Source organism: Pelodiscus sinensis, chromosome 3 (assembly GCF_052426305.1).
Source record: "Pelodiscus sinensis isolate ZL-2025 chromosome 3, ASM5242630v1, whole genome shotgun sequence".
NCBI classification, from domain to species: Eukaryota; Metazoa; Chordata; order Testudines; family Trionychidae; genus Pelodiscus; species Pelodiscus sinensis.
Genome location: NC_143054.1, coordinates 161455175 through 161474286, shown reverse-complemented (window position 1 = coordinate 161474286; position 19112 = coordinate 161455175). Strand labels below are relative to the sequence as shown.

Here is a 19112-nt window from a genome sequence, read left to right as displayed (position 1 = left end):
GCCGCTGTTGAAACTGATCAGCGGCTGATTCCAGAAAGCCCGGGGCAGAGCAACTCTGCCTCGGGCTTCCTGTAGTCAGCCGCTGGTCAGTTTCAGCAGCGGCTGAATCTGGACGCCAGTTCCGACTTACATACAGATTCAACTTAAGAACAAACCTACAGTCCCTATCTTGTACGTAACCTGGGGACTGCCTGTACTGCCTCTTACACAAAATGTTGTTGCGCTTTACAAGTGACTGAAGCACATGTCTCGCCTCATGCTGCAGATGAGAAGGTGTTCCTATTTGTTTCTTTTTAAATCAGTCTTTGAGCGACAGTTATCAATTGGCACATTGCTGAATTTGTCCCTAAGATCTGCCCGTCCAATGTCACCCTGAGCTACATTAAGGAAGTGTTCTCCTCATTGGGCAATACAAACATGCTCGCTTTAATACGACAAAGAAAATCAAGATGACACATTTTCACCTTGTCTTTTTTATTGTAACCTTATTGTGGGGTTTCTGTCTCCCATGTGAACTGTATTTTTCAGATCCAGGCATAGGTCTCAAACCCTCCCAGATCTGCAAGATGTTTTGCATTTCAAGGCACAGCTGTTACTATCCACATAACTTCAAGGACTTAAAGTGCCTGTAGGAGAGAGTGGGGAAAGTTTAATGGCAAGTTTTCTCCCTTCTCTCTTCAGCATGTGATGAGTCCAGAGATAAGTCTCTGCTAGAGAGCTGTTGTCAGCACACTAACAAGTCTACAAATGGGCACTTGTTTGGCCTCTAGTTTTCCTGAAAGTTAGCAGCTTTGAGAAACCTGGGTCTGAATAACTCACACCTGACAAACTATTTTCAAGACTCTATATGATACCACCTAATACAAAACTACAGTTTAATAAACTATTATATAGGTTAATTCAGTGGTGGCATTATATGTATGAAGTGTATTGGCAGGAATAATTACGCCAGAGTGAAAACCACCAGACACAAATAGCAACATTTTTATTTTGTTAGGATGCCTCTTTCCCGCTAATCCTGGAGCTTCCTCAAAGGCCTGCAAAGTATATGGGTTTTACATGTTTTCCCAGTTTTGTTTCTATTGGGTTTGTTTATGTGCTTTTGGTTTCTAGAACTTGTGAGCAATTTGAAACTCTTCTTTTCTTTGGAGAGTGGCTCTGTAACAGGCAAGACACAACTTGCAACATCTTACCCTGTAATACTTCTCTTCCTCCTCCTCTTACATTTTTACTTTGTGTCAAAGTTGATGTTGGTCGCTATGTTGGCTAGTTAAAAAAAGTGTAATAATTTTGGACAGCAATTTACTAAGCTTTTCCCTCTTCTGCACACTGAATGTCCAGTTTTGGTAACAGTTTCTTTGTTGTATAATATCATATGCCACAAGTTTTTTTTTAAGTATGTACTTGTAATTTTAGTGAACACTTTAATACAGATTATGGAGCTCAGATGAGATGTTCTCTAGAATAACAAAGGTTATGTCTAAACTTGTACTTGATCACTTGCTTGACAAAACTTTTGTTGTACACAGGTGCTTAATCCCTTTCTGCCCCATGAACGACAAAGTTTTGCTGTGACAAATGAAAATATGAAAGCTGCTTTGTTGGCAGGAGCACTCTGCTGCCAACAAAGCAGTTGGCCAACAAACAGTGTTCACACGCACATGCTAACTTTTAGTGACAGGAATGTGTCGACACAGTCTTGTCACTCAAAGCTGTGTAGCATAAACATACCCAAAATGATAGCTTTTGGGCTTGTTTGGGAGAGAAAATAGGCTTTTTATAGAATCACAGAACACTAGAACTGGAAGTGACCTTGAGAGGTCATCAAGTCCAGTCCCCTGCCCTCATGGCAGGACACAGCTGTCTCTAGACCATCCCAGATAGATGTCTGTCTAACCTGCTCTTAAATATCTCCAGAGGTGGAGATTCCACAACCACCCTAGGCAACTTATTCCAGTGTTTAACTACCCTGACAATTAGGAAATTTTTCATAATGTCCAACCTAAACCTCCCTTGCTGCAGTTTAAGCCCGTTTCTTCTTGTCCTATACTCAGAGGCTACGGAGAACAATTTTTCTCCTTCCTCCTTGTGACACCCTTTTAGAAACCTGAAAACTGTTATCATTTTGAAACTAGCAAGACTGTTTAAACATTAAGCTCTGTATAGCTAACTTTAAAATATTTATTGCATATTTTTACACTGTAATAAAAGACGAGTGCTAAAAAGAAATGGTAACTAAAATTACAATTTACTTTGGGCATGGTCATCTGATGGGGTTTATTAAAAGAAAATTTGTTGTAACTTCTAATTGTCACCCCAAAATGATCCTTCTAAATACTATATCCATATGACCAGGGCTCTTCTTAACTGCCATAGTTTTGGCATAATTTGTATTGATTGTAATATGTTGTATTACATTTAATGTGAAAAGCTGACTGCTTCCGTTTGAGAACAGTTTCTCCTGCTTGCCATTAAAAGGATAAGATGGACATTTAGGCTCTATCTGTAGCTAAATCTTGTACTAGTATTGTAGTGTTAGCCAGGGTATGAAAAAACTACTCCCCTAACAGACATAGTTATGTTAGCAAAAAATATAGAAATAGATATGGTGATATAGAAGTGCTTCTCGTCATTCAGGGAGGTGGAGTTTTTACAGTGGCTGGGAAGCTCCTCCTGTCGGTGTTTATTGCATCTGTGCTAGGAAGCTACGCCAACATAATTGTACCACCATAGATTTTGTAGTATAGACTAAGACCTGTTCTATGTGGGGAAAAATGTTAAATTATCTTAACTGTGTTGCTCAGAAGTCTGAAAAATCCACATCCCTGAGTGGTGTAGTCAAAAGTCTTCCTTCAGCCTACTTCTTGGGTAGGTGGATTACCAATGACATTTGAAGAACCCTTCCCATCAGCATAGGCAGTGTCTACACTGAAGCACTACGGTGGCTCAGCAGCCCCCCTGCAACTGTTGCTCTGTACTGTAGATGTTTACTCTAGTAAATCCACCCCTCCATGAAGCAGAGACTTATTCTTCTTTCAACCTAGTGGTGTCTACACAAGGGTATCGGTTGGCATAATTACATCTCCCAAGCATATACATTTTTCACACCACTGAGCAATTTAGCTAGGTGAATCTAAGTTTTAGGTATAGATTAAAGAGGGGAAATGTGGTTTGTTTGTGTTTGTGTTTGTGTTTGTTTGAGAGGTGCTGGGAAACATTATAACATCTGCACATACTAGCAAATATTATTTGTTACACGTGTAAACAGGTATGCGACTTGCCTTCAGTCGCAGAAAGGATGGTAGAGCTGGTCCTGTGATCCAGGAGGCTGATCGCTAGCTCAGTTATCTATTCTAACCCATTAGACAACAGTGCATTCAGTAGGAAGCACTTTTTGGGTACGTCTAGAATACATGCCTCTGGCGACAGAGGCATGTAGATTAGACTACCCAGCATAGGAAAATGAAGTGGTGATTTAAATAATTGCTGCTTCATTTAAATTTAAATGGCTGCCACGCTGAGCCGCTCAGCTGTTTGTTGGCTCAGCGCAATAGTCTGGATGCTCCGCGGTCAACATCAAAGGCATTTGTCGACCTCCCCGGTAAACCTCATCCCAAGAGGTAGTAATTAATGCCAAAAAGAGGCACAAGTGGTTTGAAAGAAAATTGCATGTGGCCCCTAGCTTGCAGATCATGTATGGCTATGTTGGTTCCATTTGTTTAAGTGGCGAAGATAGCTTTTTGATGTTTGGCATTAATCTTTACAGCTGTGTTAGGATTGCATAGGCGTAAGGAAGGCTGTTCCTCACACATTATTCTATAAAGTAGTACAAAAAGTGTAAAGCTTTATATTATAACCTATTAGCAATAGAATAATTTATTGGAAGTTGTGTATGTCAGAAACCTTGTAGCACAAATTTCTTATCTCATACATATTTTCAATATGACATGTATTTACAAAAATGTGAAATCCACTTGCACATACTTTTTTAGTTGAAAAATCATTTAAACAAAGTATTATGTATGTAAACTTTAAAACCTGTCTTATGCAACCATAACTTACAGCTATGGTGCCTATCACTCCAAAGAACTTCAGAAACTGAAAGTCATGACGTGTCTCATACTGTGCTGCAACTTTGCATAACAATTTTAGACAGAAAGAAAAGAATACAATATCCTATTGAATTTGCAGTGGAAATATAGGTTCACAGAACTTGGTTACCAGAGTTAGAAATTTCACTGTTCTAAAAGCTGAGGTCTTTAATGCCACATCCGCAGTATAGTGTGCCCTAACTCTCTATTCTGGGGCTTGGATTTAATAAAGGGATCTACCATATGGGCAATAAACAGCATTTTCAGCAGCATCCAAGTGCTTCTGGAAAGCACCTTGTCAAGCATGGCCACTAGTAGCATGTGCAATAAGATGCTGTTAGAGAACAAGTTGGGGGTTCTTATGAAATGCCATGTAGTTCAGTAATTGGGAAATAAAAGTTTAACCTCATGGATGTAATGAAATGAAAAATATGCAATGAAATGTTACTAAATATACGTGTGTGTGTGTGTATATATATATATTCTAGGTTGGGCAATGCAGGTTGCTGCTTTTATTTTCATTCAGAGGAAATGGGAAGCTGACAGGAATCACTTTGAAAACATGCTGGATTATTTTTGTGACATTCATGAACCTCTGCAACTCCTCATCTTTCCTGAAGGAACTGATCTCACAGGTAAATTAGTTGTCTCCTTTTGGATGTAATTAGGCAGGTATTTGTATGTATTAAGGAAATAGTTCCAAAATGTGTATTTTAAAAAAAGAAAATGATTGTGGAGTCTCGTAAACAATGATTAGATTGTCTCTTTGTATGTATAGATGATCTAGTATTATTAGAGAATCTAGTAAATTCCAAATTCATACTATATATTAGGGATGTAATAGTGTAGTTGGTTAACTGATAAGCTTTTGCGAAAGCTTATCATTTAATGCTATAGACTGTATGCATTTTTCGCCCCACCCCACCCTTGCCAGTACATTTTTAGCAGGCTGGCCAGCAACCTGGTTTAGTCCTGGATCGCACCAGTTTCGGGTCCTACCCCCACTGTGGCTCTGCATTTAAAGTGTATTAGAAGCCAGGTGGGCAGGCAGCCTTACTCAGTTCTGGCTCATGCTGGGTCTGGGAATTCAGCCCCCCTGTGCCCAGACAGGGGCTGCTGCCACCCCATGCTACTGCATCTGTATCAGAGGTAGCAGCACAGGGCGATCAGCAACCTGTCCACGAGGGGAGCTAGTTTTTAAACTGGCTCCCCTTGTGAACGAGGTCCCACCTGGCACCCTGTGCTGCTGCCTTTGATACAGAGGCAGCAGCGCAGAGTGGCAGGGGGCTCCTCAGGAGAGGGGCCAGAGCACACTGGCTGCCAGCCCCACTCCCTCAGGGCATATAGAATAGTTGAGTAACCAATAAGAACCCTGAGGTTAATTGACTATTCAATTAACCTATATTTAACATTCCTACTATATATGACTTCACTCAGGCTATGTCTACACTGCATACTTATTTTGAAATAACAGAGTGCGCGTCTACACAGGAAGCCCGTTATTTTGAAATAATTTAGAAATAACGGGCTTCTTACTCTTGACTTCTGTAATGCTCATTTTACTTCTGTAATGCTCATTTCACAAGGAGTAAGGGAAGGAAGAGTTTTCTTCCTTTGAATTCCTGCTGTGCAGGCAGCACCAAAAGCTAAGTTAAGCTACTTTGACTTCAACTACACAATTAATGTAGCTGGAGTTGCATATCTTAACTTGACTTTAGCCTGCAGTGTAGATGTCCCATCAGGGTTAAATCAGTATTTATGTATTAAACATCTTACTTCAGATGAGTTTGGTAAACTTCTATTGAAACTTTCAATGCCATTTAGATGTATGATGCTTCTTATAGGAGAGGCTGTTTTTTTAAAGTCTGACAAGTCTGTACAGCAATGGGTAAGTCACATAGCCTATCTGTTCTTGAGTGTTCTCCTTTGATGGGGATGATAACCTCCCTACCATTTGAAAAAAAATGCTTTTAGACCTATAGAGAAAAAGTGCTAGCTAGATTCTTACTGCAGTATTTTTCACTGCCTGGTACCACCGGGAAAATTTGCATCAGAATATCATATGTAGTTGTTTCTAGATTTAGATAAATATTCTATAGCTATCTTTGAAAAAGGCAAACATTTAAAAAAATTATTTAAATGTTAACACTTTATTCTACTTAACTAATTTATATTGAAATAGAATTAGTAATATTTAATGTTCAATAAAAATATGATTACTACCTTAAGAGGTCCAGTGGTAAGGTGCTAGCCAATGTTGATTTGAAATTCAGATTCTATTTTAGGTAGGGCTATCAGGCAATTAAAAAAAAATAATTGCGTGCGCTGCCCCTTTGAAATGCTGCAGTGGTGTTTCAATGGGGCAGCACTGCAGGAGCCCGGGATCAGCTGGAGTCTTCAGCTGATCCTAGGCTCAGTGCAGCTGCCCCTTTGGAATGCAGCAGTGGAGTCTCAAAGGGACCGTACTGCATGGAGCATGGGATCAGCTGGAGTCCCCAGCTCACCCTGGCTCTATGCAGAACTGCCCCTTGGAAATGCTGCTGCTGCAGTATTTCAAAGGGGTAGCACAAGCAGAGCCTGGGATCAGCTGGGGACTCCACACTGGCATTTCAAAGGTGCAGTCCAGTGCAGCCAGGGAACAGCTGGGGACTCCAGCTGATCCCAGGCTCCTACTGTGCTGCCCCTTTGAAATGCCAGCGTGGCATTTCAAAGGGGCAGCACCATGGAAAAGCCTGCTATTAACGTATTTAAAAAAATTAACACACTAATTGTGCTCTGCATTAATTGCAGGTTTTAACACGTGTTAATTGACAGCCCTAATTTTAGGTCTTTCTATAAACTTTTTCTTAGCACTTTCCCATTCCTCAACTATAGCTTAGACTACTTCTACGGTAGACAGTTTTTATAGCCACACCTTTGTGCCAATGCAGCTTTATCCCTTCAAGTTTTCCAGTGTAGCCACTCCATGCTGTTGGGGACAGAGCTCTCCCATTAACATAATTAATCCTCCCCAAATGAGCAGCAGTAACTGTGTCAGAGGGAGAACTCTCCTGGTGACATAGATTATGTTACTTCAGCTTTGGAATATTCAAACCCCTGAGTGATACAAATTTTGCTGACATAAATGGTAAAATAGACACAGCTTTAGCCATTGCTTCTGGTAAAAGAGAGAGTTATGAAGATTTTGGTTAGCTGGTCTTTCACCAGTGAGCATGTGATGTAAGAGCTTTGCTCTAAGTTCTACTCTAACTGCATATGCTGGATTTTATTTTGAAGCAAGATCTGACAATTTTTGGTTTGATTTTTCAATATCTAAGGTGTATTGCTAATTTTTCTCCCATTCCGCATATCCCGAGTGAGTTTATAGATGTTGTTGGCAGATGGATTTTTATGGTGCCTGAAAGTAGAGTAGTCAGATTGTAAGAGGTCATAGAAATGGTCTTAATCTGATCCATGTTGCTAACGGATAATGGATTAACTGACTCTTTGCACAACTTCACCTGATAGTCTCTCATTTTAAATTAATACATTTACATGTAGAACAAGGAAGGAAGATAGGGGAAAAAAAATCTTTCAGTTCATTAGCATCCTCCCATGTGTTTTTTCTTTCAAGAGGGGAATAGCTTTCCCAACCCTAAGTTCCTAGAGAGAATTCCCCTTCTTTATCTTAGATTCATGGTTTGAAATCCTAGTCCCATTGAAGTTAATAGCAATACTATTAACCCTTCATAAGGATCAGGATTTAATTCCTGGTTTTCAAAGCTGTTGTTGCCAGAGTCGATCATGAGGTGTTTGGGCCACTCCCCATTTCCCCACACCCCTACACCCACTTTTAGTGTCTGACACAGTATTTTATTTAAAAATGAAGCCTGGCCAACAAACTCCTAATTGGGGCCAAACCCCCATCCAGCCATAGCATCATAACACTATTGCATCCCCCCTCACCCACCCGACCCTACAGCTGAGCTTATGATACACTGGAACCCCCTGCCCCTCACCCCTCACATACCCAATCCAAATTCCTGCACCCTTACATCCACAAGCCTGTGGCTTGCTTAATACCCCCAATCCTCCATCTGACTCCAACACACCCCAGCCTGGAGCCCCCTCCTCGAGCCAGCATCCCCTTCGCCACCTCCTGCATCCAAATTTCCCCCCAGAGCTTGTACCTCTCACCTCTTCCCACACCCAAATCCCTAGTTCCCACCCCAGAGCCCACACATCCTGTCTCAACCCAGTGAGGGTATGGCTAGCCTGCAGGAGTTTTCCAGGATTCCAGAAATATTCCAGAAAAACTCTTCTACATCCAGCGACACGTTTGTTCTTCCGCTTTTTTTAGTGGAAGAGTAAACATCCTCTTTCAGTAACCCCTGTATTCCTCGTTCCACGAGGAATAAAGGGGCTTCTGAAAGAAGGGGTTTTTCTGACATTTGGTCCCATCTAGAGAGGCCAAATCTTGGAAAAGCCTATTCCTACAGAAGAATCCGGGGGGAAAAAAGTGGCAGTGTGGAATGTCTAAGAGTTGGGGATAGCAAGTGAAGGAGAGGAGGAGAAGAGAGGGCAGGGCTTCAAAGAACGGGTGAGGCACTGGAAGAAGGATGAGGTGGTAGATCTTGGCTTGTTCTGACATTTAAAAAGTGATCTTGGGTGTAAAAAGGATGGAGACCACTGTACTAGACTATTCGTTGTTTTTTAAGGGTTTTTTGCATTTAAATGGTTGAGGTAATGATCCATGCATAAAGTTTACAAGTCATTTTAAAATGTTGCCTACAATATTAATAACTATTTTATTTGTCATAAATAATTTATTTGCAAACTACATGTATGGGGGCAGGGAGAATACTTTTCTTTTTGATACTTAGGTAATTATTTCACATGAGTTTGGGAAAATTGCATCAGATTATATATAATTTTTCTTGCAATGGTAGAAAATTCTGTTGCAAACACACTGCAAAAAATAACTCCTAACAGAAGAGCAAGTAGTTAGCCTTTCTGAAACCCAGAGCTCTAAAAGAATTCAAAGGAATCTTATGTCCAGTGCATCAGAAGACTTATCATAACCCACCTTTTTATTTGTTGTCTTGTTGTAATTGAATTGTTTGCTCCCTGCTGTTAATTCCCAAAGGATTTTTAATGACTCCGTTTTTACAGAACAGGCTACTGAGGAATGATGTAGCCCAGATCTCTGCAGGAATATTATGATACAAAATATGGACAGTACTCTCTTAGGAATGCCTGCAGTGCCACGTTTGTTTCCTCTCTTTGTGGTTTTCTATTGAGCACTGTGTAATATGGGATGACAGTCAATGTTCTTATGTATTCAAAGACACCGGGAATGCACAATCTGATATGTAATAACTTGAAAATGGCATTTAATGTCTTAAACAGTTCACAGTAAAAATAACAATTTCACAACATATCCTTAAGTAGAATGTTAACGGAGCATAAATACAACTGAGATGGGCACTATGCAATCTTCCAAAAAAAGATAAATGAAGCTGCTTAATTAAAGGAAAACATAATTGAAAGTGACCAATTATTCAGTTTTGTAGTGTAGGACCAATGATAATTGGAGAATATATGAATTATTCAGAGTAGTGTCATGGGTTTTCAGCCAAAGCCAGATAGGAGGAAAAAAGTGGTGATACTGTCCTTAATTCTACTTGCTGGTGATGCCAAAATGAAATACCACTCAGAGTGTGTTGATCTGATCGTCATGATATATCTATCCTTCCTTCTTGAATGCTCAGATCATAGCACAACGGCTGCATTTAAATGGTCATAATTTAACTTCAGTTTGAACACCTCATTCAGATGAATGTGGTAGTTCACAACTCTCTTTTGTTCCACTTGAGTAGTCTTATTCAAGTCACAGGCACATTCTTCTGTGCTTTACTTAAGTGTTTAAGGTGAAGCCTGTGACTACATGCATTGCTGGATAGGGGTCATGGAACTATTGTTTTAGGTGATCTTCAAACTCATTTGGGCACTACCTTATGGTTCACATTTTGAAGGCTTTTTCTGCAACCATAAAGTCCTGAGACTTTTTTAAGCAGATCATGGATTATAAAATTAAGCCATCAGGGAAGAGTACCAGCAGGCTAAGATCTTCTGCATTGTATGTTGTTCATCGTTTGGATTTCAGTAGTAAAACTAGGTTAGTGGCTCAGAAAAGTGTCTGGCTCCCTAAGTGATTATTGTGAATTTCTTCTCTGGCCCTTTAAAAAAGTTCACTAATTTCTCGTCACACCCAGGGTAACACTATCTAGTACAACACAACACAATTCAGTGAAATATGTGGGTTTCATTTGAGTAGTTTCAAGCTTTTAGTGCGGCATTTTCCAAAATCCCACAATCACCTGTAATAAGCTTTAGAGGAAATTATCCCTGTCTGACCAGTGGTAAACTGAGACACATAATGGATACATGATTTTTGCAACAGTGGCAAAACCAGGAATAGGACTCTGGCCAGAACACTGGGATTCTTATTCCACTATTTAGTATTTAACTTTAATGCTACAATAGTGCCTAAAGACCTCAACCAGGTTGGACCCCATCTTGCTAAGCATTTTACAAACGTATGGAAAGGGATCACTTTTACCCCTACGATTTTATGATCTAAAATACAAGCTATACAACAGCTGACTGAGAGAGACCAGGGTATCAGAGTAAGGGCAGAATAAATGGACTAAAAAAGTAATAGGAGGCATGAAATTTAAAGGAAAAGTAATCTCCATTCACTCCCTGGTTACTTACTATATGCATTAGAGGCATTCTAACCATTAAAAACATCCCCTCCCTTTATAGTTACCTATTTAGGCAAAGTTGCATGTATTTCTGCCTATGTGAGTCAACTTTTAATACAATACATATTTTAAAATATATTCAGACAAATAACAGTTTGTGCACTGAAAGATCTCAGAAATAAACAGACTCTGACAGGAGACACCCACAAACTTCAAATAATGTCAGTGCAGGTGTCTGTTACTGTGAATGTATCCATGTACAATTTGAGTACACAAACTCAAATGCAATGTGCATCTTTGTTTTTAGGGTATGTTTCTGTAGGTTTTTTGTGTAGAACAACTGACAATCATAAACACTTTGTCTACACAGTACTGACTTGTGACTGAATAATTATGTGGCTCAGCACTATGGAAAATCCATATATTATTGAGTGCTATAGTTATACTGCTATAACCTTGGGTGTACACAGCACTCTGACCGAAGAGCTTCTCCTGTTGACTTAGCTACCACTTCACAGGGAGGTGGACTGTCTACCCCCAAAGGATCTCAGTCTCTCCAGATTACTATACCTCTTTCTGGAGTATTGTGTAGTCCCAATGTAAAACTATGTAAAAACTACTTGTTTACAAAATCAGATGTACAAATATAAAAGTGTCAGAGCACGCTTTTAAGAACAAATTGTATACTTTTTTATTTTATCATGTACTTATAAAATAAATCAACTAGAATATAAATGTGCTTACATTTCAGTAAAAATGTATATAGAGCAGTATAAGTATGAAAATTTAACTTGCTCTGGCTTTGTTAGTGCTTTATATGTAGCTTATTATAAAACCAGGCAGATATTTAGGTGAGTTCATGTAACCCCAGGAGATATATGTGCCCCTTGCTGAGAACTACAGATATACGTCAATAGGAAAAGCCCACTCATTTCCCTAGGTGGGCTTTACTAAGCATTACAGCAACTGATTGGTGTCACTCCCGTGCTGTAAGTGTGGACAAGCCCACAGGTAGCCTTTGAGTCAAACTGCTACACACTGTATGTTTAATTATGGTGTCAAAAAAGTATTAATTTCCATGGCAGTTGTAGGCAGGAGGCTCCAGAATATTAATTAATATAATCTCTTTTGGTATTGGTCATAGCTTCCAGAAAAGATTTTTCACTTTGAAACCAATACTGCATATGCCTTTTCAATGTTCTGTCATCAAGTTCTTATGCCAACGCTTTCAGATTGTGGTTCATAATACTCATTACATTGAATCTTATTGAGACTCCTTGTTACATTTTAGCTTGGAAAAGAGATCATTAAAATTGCATGGAATTTTTAGTCCATTTTACATGTGAATGGTGAAAGCCAAAATGGCTCCCATTCTTTTGAGCCTATGTGGTAGATGAAGGGTAGCAGACAACCTCAAATACATTGAACATTTTATTATTGAAAATGTTTATATACCAGACATAAATCAAATTCCAGATTTGCTTTTCTTTTGAAACTGCAGCTCATTGTTTTCCTTATAAATAGCTTGTTCTGCTTATTACTTCTCTCCTTCCTCTTAAATATTTTACTGTATAACTTGAGCTTCCTGTATTTAATTATCTAAACTATAATGTCTTGGTAGAAAGAAAATATCATTAAGTACTACCAAGTTACTGTCTCTTGTGTTTCCTTTTTGTGTCTCTGGCTTCAGCCATCCTTGGGATGCATCTTCTGGGAAAGGAGAGTATTGTTCAATACACTTGGCATTACACTCAATGGAGGCAAGACTCCAGCCACTCTTTTGTCCCTTATCTAGAATAGTTTGTTAGAAATGAACCAAGCAGAAGTTTGAGTCCTATTCTTTTGATAAAACAAGCTTAATTATTAATAGAAGGAAAATGAAATTAACCGAGAACATTGCATAACATACCTCATCTGAATTCTTTGCAAAGCTCTGTGGGGATACACTCACTTGGCTTAGTTGCAGTGAAAATGCCTTACATTTCTAGAGACTACTGTTCACTCTTTCCCCTTGCATCAGGCAGCCTGAGTCACTCACTCTTTCCGTGTCTTAGACTTTGTCTCAATGTGCAAATTGACAAATTTGAGTTTAACCTATGCAGTTTGCATGTGTAGACAAGGACTTTTGCCCCTCTGTCAAGGCCTATTTGTCAAATCCCTACTCAATGGTTTTATTTGATCTTGGAGGTTTTCTTTCCTGACCCGTAGTCTCTTTAATGAAGCAATGCGATTGAATTTTGGTGCATGTATCAGTTTTCCCAGCTTAGATGTTAGGTCATGTTAACTCAGTCTAACTCAGTCTATCTGTACATATGTTGAGTGTTTATCTCTCATCTAAGTACACTATGCCTCTCAATTAAGTCAAATGTGTTTGCCTCATAAGTTTCTCTTACCAATATTTCCACGTGCTATGAAATACAGATTGACAGGTCTGAAATTCTGTGTTCAGTATAATCGATATGGCAATTCCTGCAATGTCCTGAACAAACCTTATTGACATAACTCTTATGTATCTTAGGAGTTATGTTAAAAATGTAAATGCTCATGTATTGTTTTGTGTATGTTATATCTCTGGAACCCTGAGAAGTGTTATAAGCTTCACGGACTGTTTTAAAAAAAAAAATGTACTGGACAAGAATGAACATTTCAAGTTAAGTGGTAGTTGTGAGGGCTCACCCAGAAAGGAAGAACATAGTATTCATGATCACCCTTAAAAAGGTTGGTTTATGTGACTGGCTGGAAGTTACATACGGACCCATGAAGAGAGAGAATCCAGGGTCTTAACCATGAGACCACCCTTTCTTTCTTCATTTCTCTGTTGCATTCATTACACACATACTGACTTCAGCAAGAAATAAAGCAGGGCTCCTAGAGACAGAAGTTTCCCTTAAGACACAAACATTACTCATCCTGAGAGCAAAGAGAATGAGGCAGAGATGCAGTGGGAAAAACAATATGTTGTTGTATAATTAAAGACTGTATTATAAGGCATTTGCATAAGAGGGCAAATTAAATTTGCACAGGCTACTACAATACTGGCATTTCCTAACTTTTGAGTGCTTGATTTGCAACATTAATGATGTTCTTTTAACATAGCTTTTAGGGGGGTTGGTATACAGATATTGCCTGCACATCATCTTTTTCACTGGCTGATGTTTTCTAGTCTTCCAGTTTTCAGAATGTCAGGAACGTAAATAGTCAAACACCAGCTAGAGCCTTCAACAACAAGTTGTCGGCTAGCATCTCTCAGTTGTCCTATCCACTCAGAATGTACTAAGCCAGGCTCACTCTGGGGCCTCTCCTCGCGACTGTCTGCAATTCCACCTCTTGTTGGGGAGGATAGAATGGCTGCAACTTCCCTGAAACCCGTTCATGATTCCTCTCCCATGTGGTGCAGAGACCTTTACCAGATGAAAAGTTTCTCTAGACCTCTGTCAACAGTAGGACATTGAAAAAGTTAGCAAAATAGTTTTAACTTTTGTGTGGATCAGCTAGCCACTGTGGATAATGGTCCTCAAGCAGAACATTTCTTTTCAGCTATTTTAACGTTCCTCAAATTTCCTAGGTTTGGAAGCTTTTCTTTTAGCTGTATTTTTTTAATGTAATTTTAGGTTGGAGGAAAATGTTTAGATTCTTTTGGTTGCTTTAATTACTTGTTCCCTGGTAGTGTGCCATAGTATGCCATAGTGGTTGCTGGGTAGTAGCTATTATTGTCTCCAAATTAGGTGGTTAGTTAGTCTCTGCTCCACTAGTAATTTTTTTTTAAGGACAACATCCATGAAAGACTGCATTCTACCTAATATGTGGTGCATTTTTGCTTGTTAAATTGAAAAATTGTTTAGCACATTGCTATTGTGTAGCATGTTCATGGGGGGTTCTCTGTGTAAAGTAACATATTTACCAGTGAGCAATAGAGAGAGCATGTGGTTTAGAATAAAAAAGACAATCTTGGCAAAAAAAGGAGCAGAATGGCTTTACTAACGCAATGATTGGAATTAATCTCTATGTTGCATGACAAATGAGCTAGGTGACAATGCTTGACGAAATTAAAAGGAAAAGGAATGAACTGAACTTAATCAATTTTGCTAGCTTATTAAGCAACGATGGGTTTTCCATTAGCATTCTCTAAAGCTCTGTTAGCTATGGTTGATTCTAATGAACTCAGTTTTCTACGTGCATTGGATTTTGTTTTGATCGGTCACAGATTTTTTTTCCCACACTTCTTTTGCCGTAATGTCCTCTTTTGAACATCTCCCTGCCTACAAAATGTCAGGTGTCGTTTAATTGATACATTTATTTAAATCGTTTTTCATTATGTTGGCATGGGGAGATCCTAGGTGTCTTTTGGCTTAGTGGCCCTGAAGATGCAGTGACACCAATGGAATACTGCAACCAAAGCCACTTAGGATGCATTACTTTGATCAGACAAGTTGAAGTCTCCTATGCATACTATAAAACAAATGGATTTATGTCCACTTGTCTATAGAGGTTTTTTCTTTTTTTTTCCTCTGTTTTTGGCTTCCTGAATGGGATGTGTAGTAATTATTTCTGAAGAGTTGTGCAGTTACCTTGCATCCGGGAGGATTCTTCTTCCCTAAGTTTTCACCAGAACTGCTTTCAGATGATTTAGGAATACAGGGTTTACAAACCTATATCGCTGTAGAGAGGAGTTGGTCAAAAATGTAATATACTGTATATAAGTGCAACTCAAATTTATGACTAGACTAGTGACTAAAGCCCGTCAGGTTCAAAATGAATAAGCTAACTGACAAAAGTATTGATCTAGTGCTGTTGACTAATTGTTACTTGTGTACGTTAACTTTTTTCTTTTCACCTGGGAATAAGGTACTTATAATAATTCTGTTTGACACAAAACGTTGACTTTAAAGGTTTTCAGCTCATATTATTAAAGCTTACACTACTAAAAATTATACCTTTTGAGTTAAAATGTCATTCCAATTTCCCTCACTTATGGAACTTGTATACTGCAATAATAAATTTATTAAGTCTTTCAGTATTTAGTTATGGTAAATGTGAAAGGCAGGCTAATTAAGAATACATGAAGATTTTTTTTTTTTTAATAATAACCTAAGGAAAAAAATCCCACACGTTGCTCTATCTCATGGTATTATGAATCATGAACCAAAATCAGTGTTAGTCTGCTGCCTTCAGAACAAATGCTACAGTGATGTATTCTTTGTGCTGCTGTTATACTAGAAGCAGTTATAACATCATGAAACTTTATAATCCCTACTAATAATCATATTGTTGATGTGCTTTTTTTAAATCTTTAGCCAATACCAAAGCCCGCAGTAATGAATTTGCTGAAAAGAATGGACTTCAGAAATATGAATATGTCTTGCATCCACGAACTACTGGTTTCACTTTTGTAGTAGAGCGGCTAAGGGAAGGTAACATCTTTTTAAATATGTTCTTATTGTTCTTCTCTACCACTTCAAATAACTAATCTCTGGAAAGCCAGATAATTGACTTTAATAAACTAGCTACCTCAAAACAGTATTAGAAATGCAATAGATACCCCATTACAAAAACTTCCTTGTTTTCTGCCATGATTGCATTGTTTGCAGGATGGTGACATTTGTTTTTATAAGATATCAATATAATTTAAAACTTTCACAATGAGACAAGAAACCACCCCCTTGCTGCATCATTTTTTAATACTATAGGTCGTTAAGTGATTCAGTGCAGGAAAGTAATTTTGGAAATCCCTACATAAGGCTAGCCTTCATGTATTTACCTATCCTTAACTCTGTGGGAGGATTATTATATAAACTATTTATTTGCATTGCAGTAGTTCCTTGGGCCATAGTCCGTGATGGTGACTCCATTGAGGCAGACACTGTACAAACACATAGCAAGACTCTCCCTTCTCCACAGAGCTTATAACTATAACATGGGACATAGAGTGACTGCAATAAATAATGAAGGGAGCTTAAAACAGCATATTACTATGAACAACATAAGCTGAGGGGAACCATTGCTGAAATGTTAGTAAGCATGTCAGGTTTTCATGTACATTGCATGTGCTTTGTCTAACTTGTGATAGTATATAGTTCACTGTTGCATGCTAGGGATGTAAGCTTATCAGATAGTCACATAGTCACTCGACTAGTTGCTTCACCCCCCTCCCTTGCTGCCACTATCAGAGAGAGGCAGCAAGTGGGGGAAGAGTAGGAGCCGGTGCTGGGGGGCTTAAAAACCAGTTTCCCCCAGCACCGTGTCTCAGGGGATGCAGAGGTGTCCCTGCTGCTGTGCCTTGCTCTTTGAAATGTACAAGAGCTGCCCATGGCTCTTGTACATTTCAAAGGGAGAGGCCCAGCGGGATGGCTAGCGCCCCCCCTTATCAACTAATCAAGTAGTCGTTGGAAATTCCATCAAATACTTAATTAGTTGATTAATTGAAATTTTACATCCCTTTTACATACACAGTTTAAAGGTTTGATTGGCTTTAAAGTTCCCACAATTAAGTGTTTCTTTGCTGTATGAATGCTATTGTCTTTGGATTCTTTTTCAATTAAAGCAATATTTCAACTCTCAAACTACTCAATAAAAAAGTTTAAATTAATTTCGGGTTCTACATTTGCTCTGGAGTCATCTTCCTAATTTTTGTGGTTTTAAATCTTTTCCTATTTAAAAAATGACGTTTCTCTCATTTTGCTATATGAAAAATATGCACAAACAGGGAAACTGATCAAGAAGGGAAAAGAATAAAAGTAATTCTATACATAGTTCTGTCAGATGTGCAAAGTGGTAGAAAAAACCCCAAGGGTTTTTTCAGCTGTTTCAGACACTAATTTTAAGTTGTACTTGTTTCTATAGGAGTTGCATTTTCAGACAAATGAAATGATACATTAAAATGTCCCTCCAAGCTAACTATTAACATATCTATACATATGTAGGTACAACTGCACAGTAGATGTACAATTGTTAGCTCTGAACTAAAAATAGTAGCTGGCCGGGGCAGCACTGCTGATGACTATGGGTAGCCATCCATGTGCAATCCCATCTGAGCACACTACATGTGTGCTCAGATGGTTAGCCCAAGCTGCTGCCCTTGCTCTTGTGGCACACTGTTATTTTTAGCACACTGACAAATCAGAACTAGTGTTATGTATATCTATCCAAGCTGAGAATAATGCCTCCAAGTTGCACTGTAGCGGCACCGTGGGGGACTGAAAGAGGGGAGAGCTGTTCAACCATTAGGTAATCTAGCCTAATACTTCCCTCTATAAAAACTTTATTTTCACTTGTGTAGAGTTGTGAAGAAAATTAAGACCCCGAACGGTAATGTGCGAGTGCACTCTTCCCTGTTTCCATTCAATTGTAATGTATAGCAGTTACAATAACCCTAGAAATAGGCTTGCATCTTCATTATTGCTTGATTGCAGAGTGAAGGTAGGTGTGCAATTTTAAGTTGGGGAGGTGGTGATGGAGACATTTAAACATAATGTTTGTCTTTGAAAATATTCTTGTGCCTGTGTGACAACATTAATGCCTTGTGGTTTTCCGGTAAATAAATTTAGGCTGGTGGCAGTTTTCCATTCCTCGGGCTGAAAAGCCTTCACTTCAGGTCTAAGTACATTGTCGAGTTGCAAAATAGGTCAGTGAAGAGGGGGAGAAATGTCATGAAGTTTAATGGCCTTTTTAACTTTGAAAACATTAATTTAATTGGGCAAGAACCCTGATTAATATGCATTTCAAGCGGTATTTTGAATGAATTACCTTTTACATTATAAAAATAGCTAGTTGTGATCCATAAAATTACTTGAAGGCTATTATTTGAGCTTCTTCTCCATGAAAATGTTACATATCTTTGTATGAGTTTGGGTCTTAATGTGTGGTTTTTCGGAGTTACTATAGGGGGCAGCGTACTGATGCTAACTGCTAGCACTTTCTGTGCTGAAGATGGCTGCAGTCCCCAAATCATGTTCATATACTTCTTCGAGTGGTCCCCATGGGTGCTCCACTCATGGTGTTGGGCTCGTCCCGGAGCCGCGGATCAGAGATTTGCATAGCCATGCTCCGCCGGATTGCGCATGCACGAGCAGCGGCTGACGCCGTTTGCACCTTTCATCTGTTGCGCGTGTTTCGGCCCCACTCAGTTCCTTCCAAACGTCCTCGGTCGCAGATGGAGTTCCATCTTCTCATCCGTGTATCTCCTCAGTATACTCTGTAAATAGCTGCTTTCGCAAGTTATTAGTTATTCTTTCTTTGTTCCTGTTCATAGTTCTTGTTTGAAAAAAAGAAGAAAGGA

General features: G+C 39.0%; 1 protein-coding gene across 4 annotated transcripts in view; it reads left to right on the top strand.

Annotated features, from left to right (window-relative positions):
* LCLAT1 (lysocardiolipin acyltransferase 1) overlaps positions 1-19112 on the top strand; it is a 208508-nt gene that overhangs the window by 100531 nt on the left and 88865 nt on the right. For 3 of the 4 annotated variants that reach the window (XM_089777485.1, XM_006118066.3, XM_089777484.1), the window contains exons 4-5: positions 4580-4726; positions 16132-16248. In XM_089777485.1, the coding sequence (XP_089633611.1) occupies positions 4580-4726; positions 16132-16248 (264 nt within the window). The remainder of the gene's footprint in view (positions 1-4579; positions 4727-16131; positions 16249-19112) is intronic. The other variant, XM_089777483.1, reaches the window with a different exon arrangement.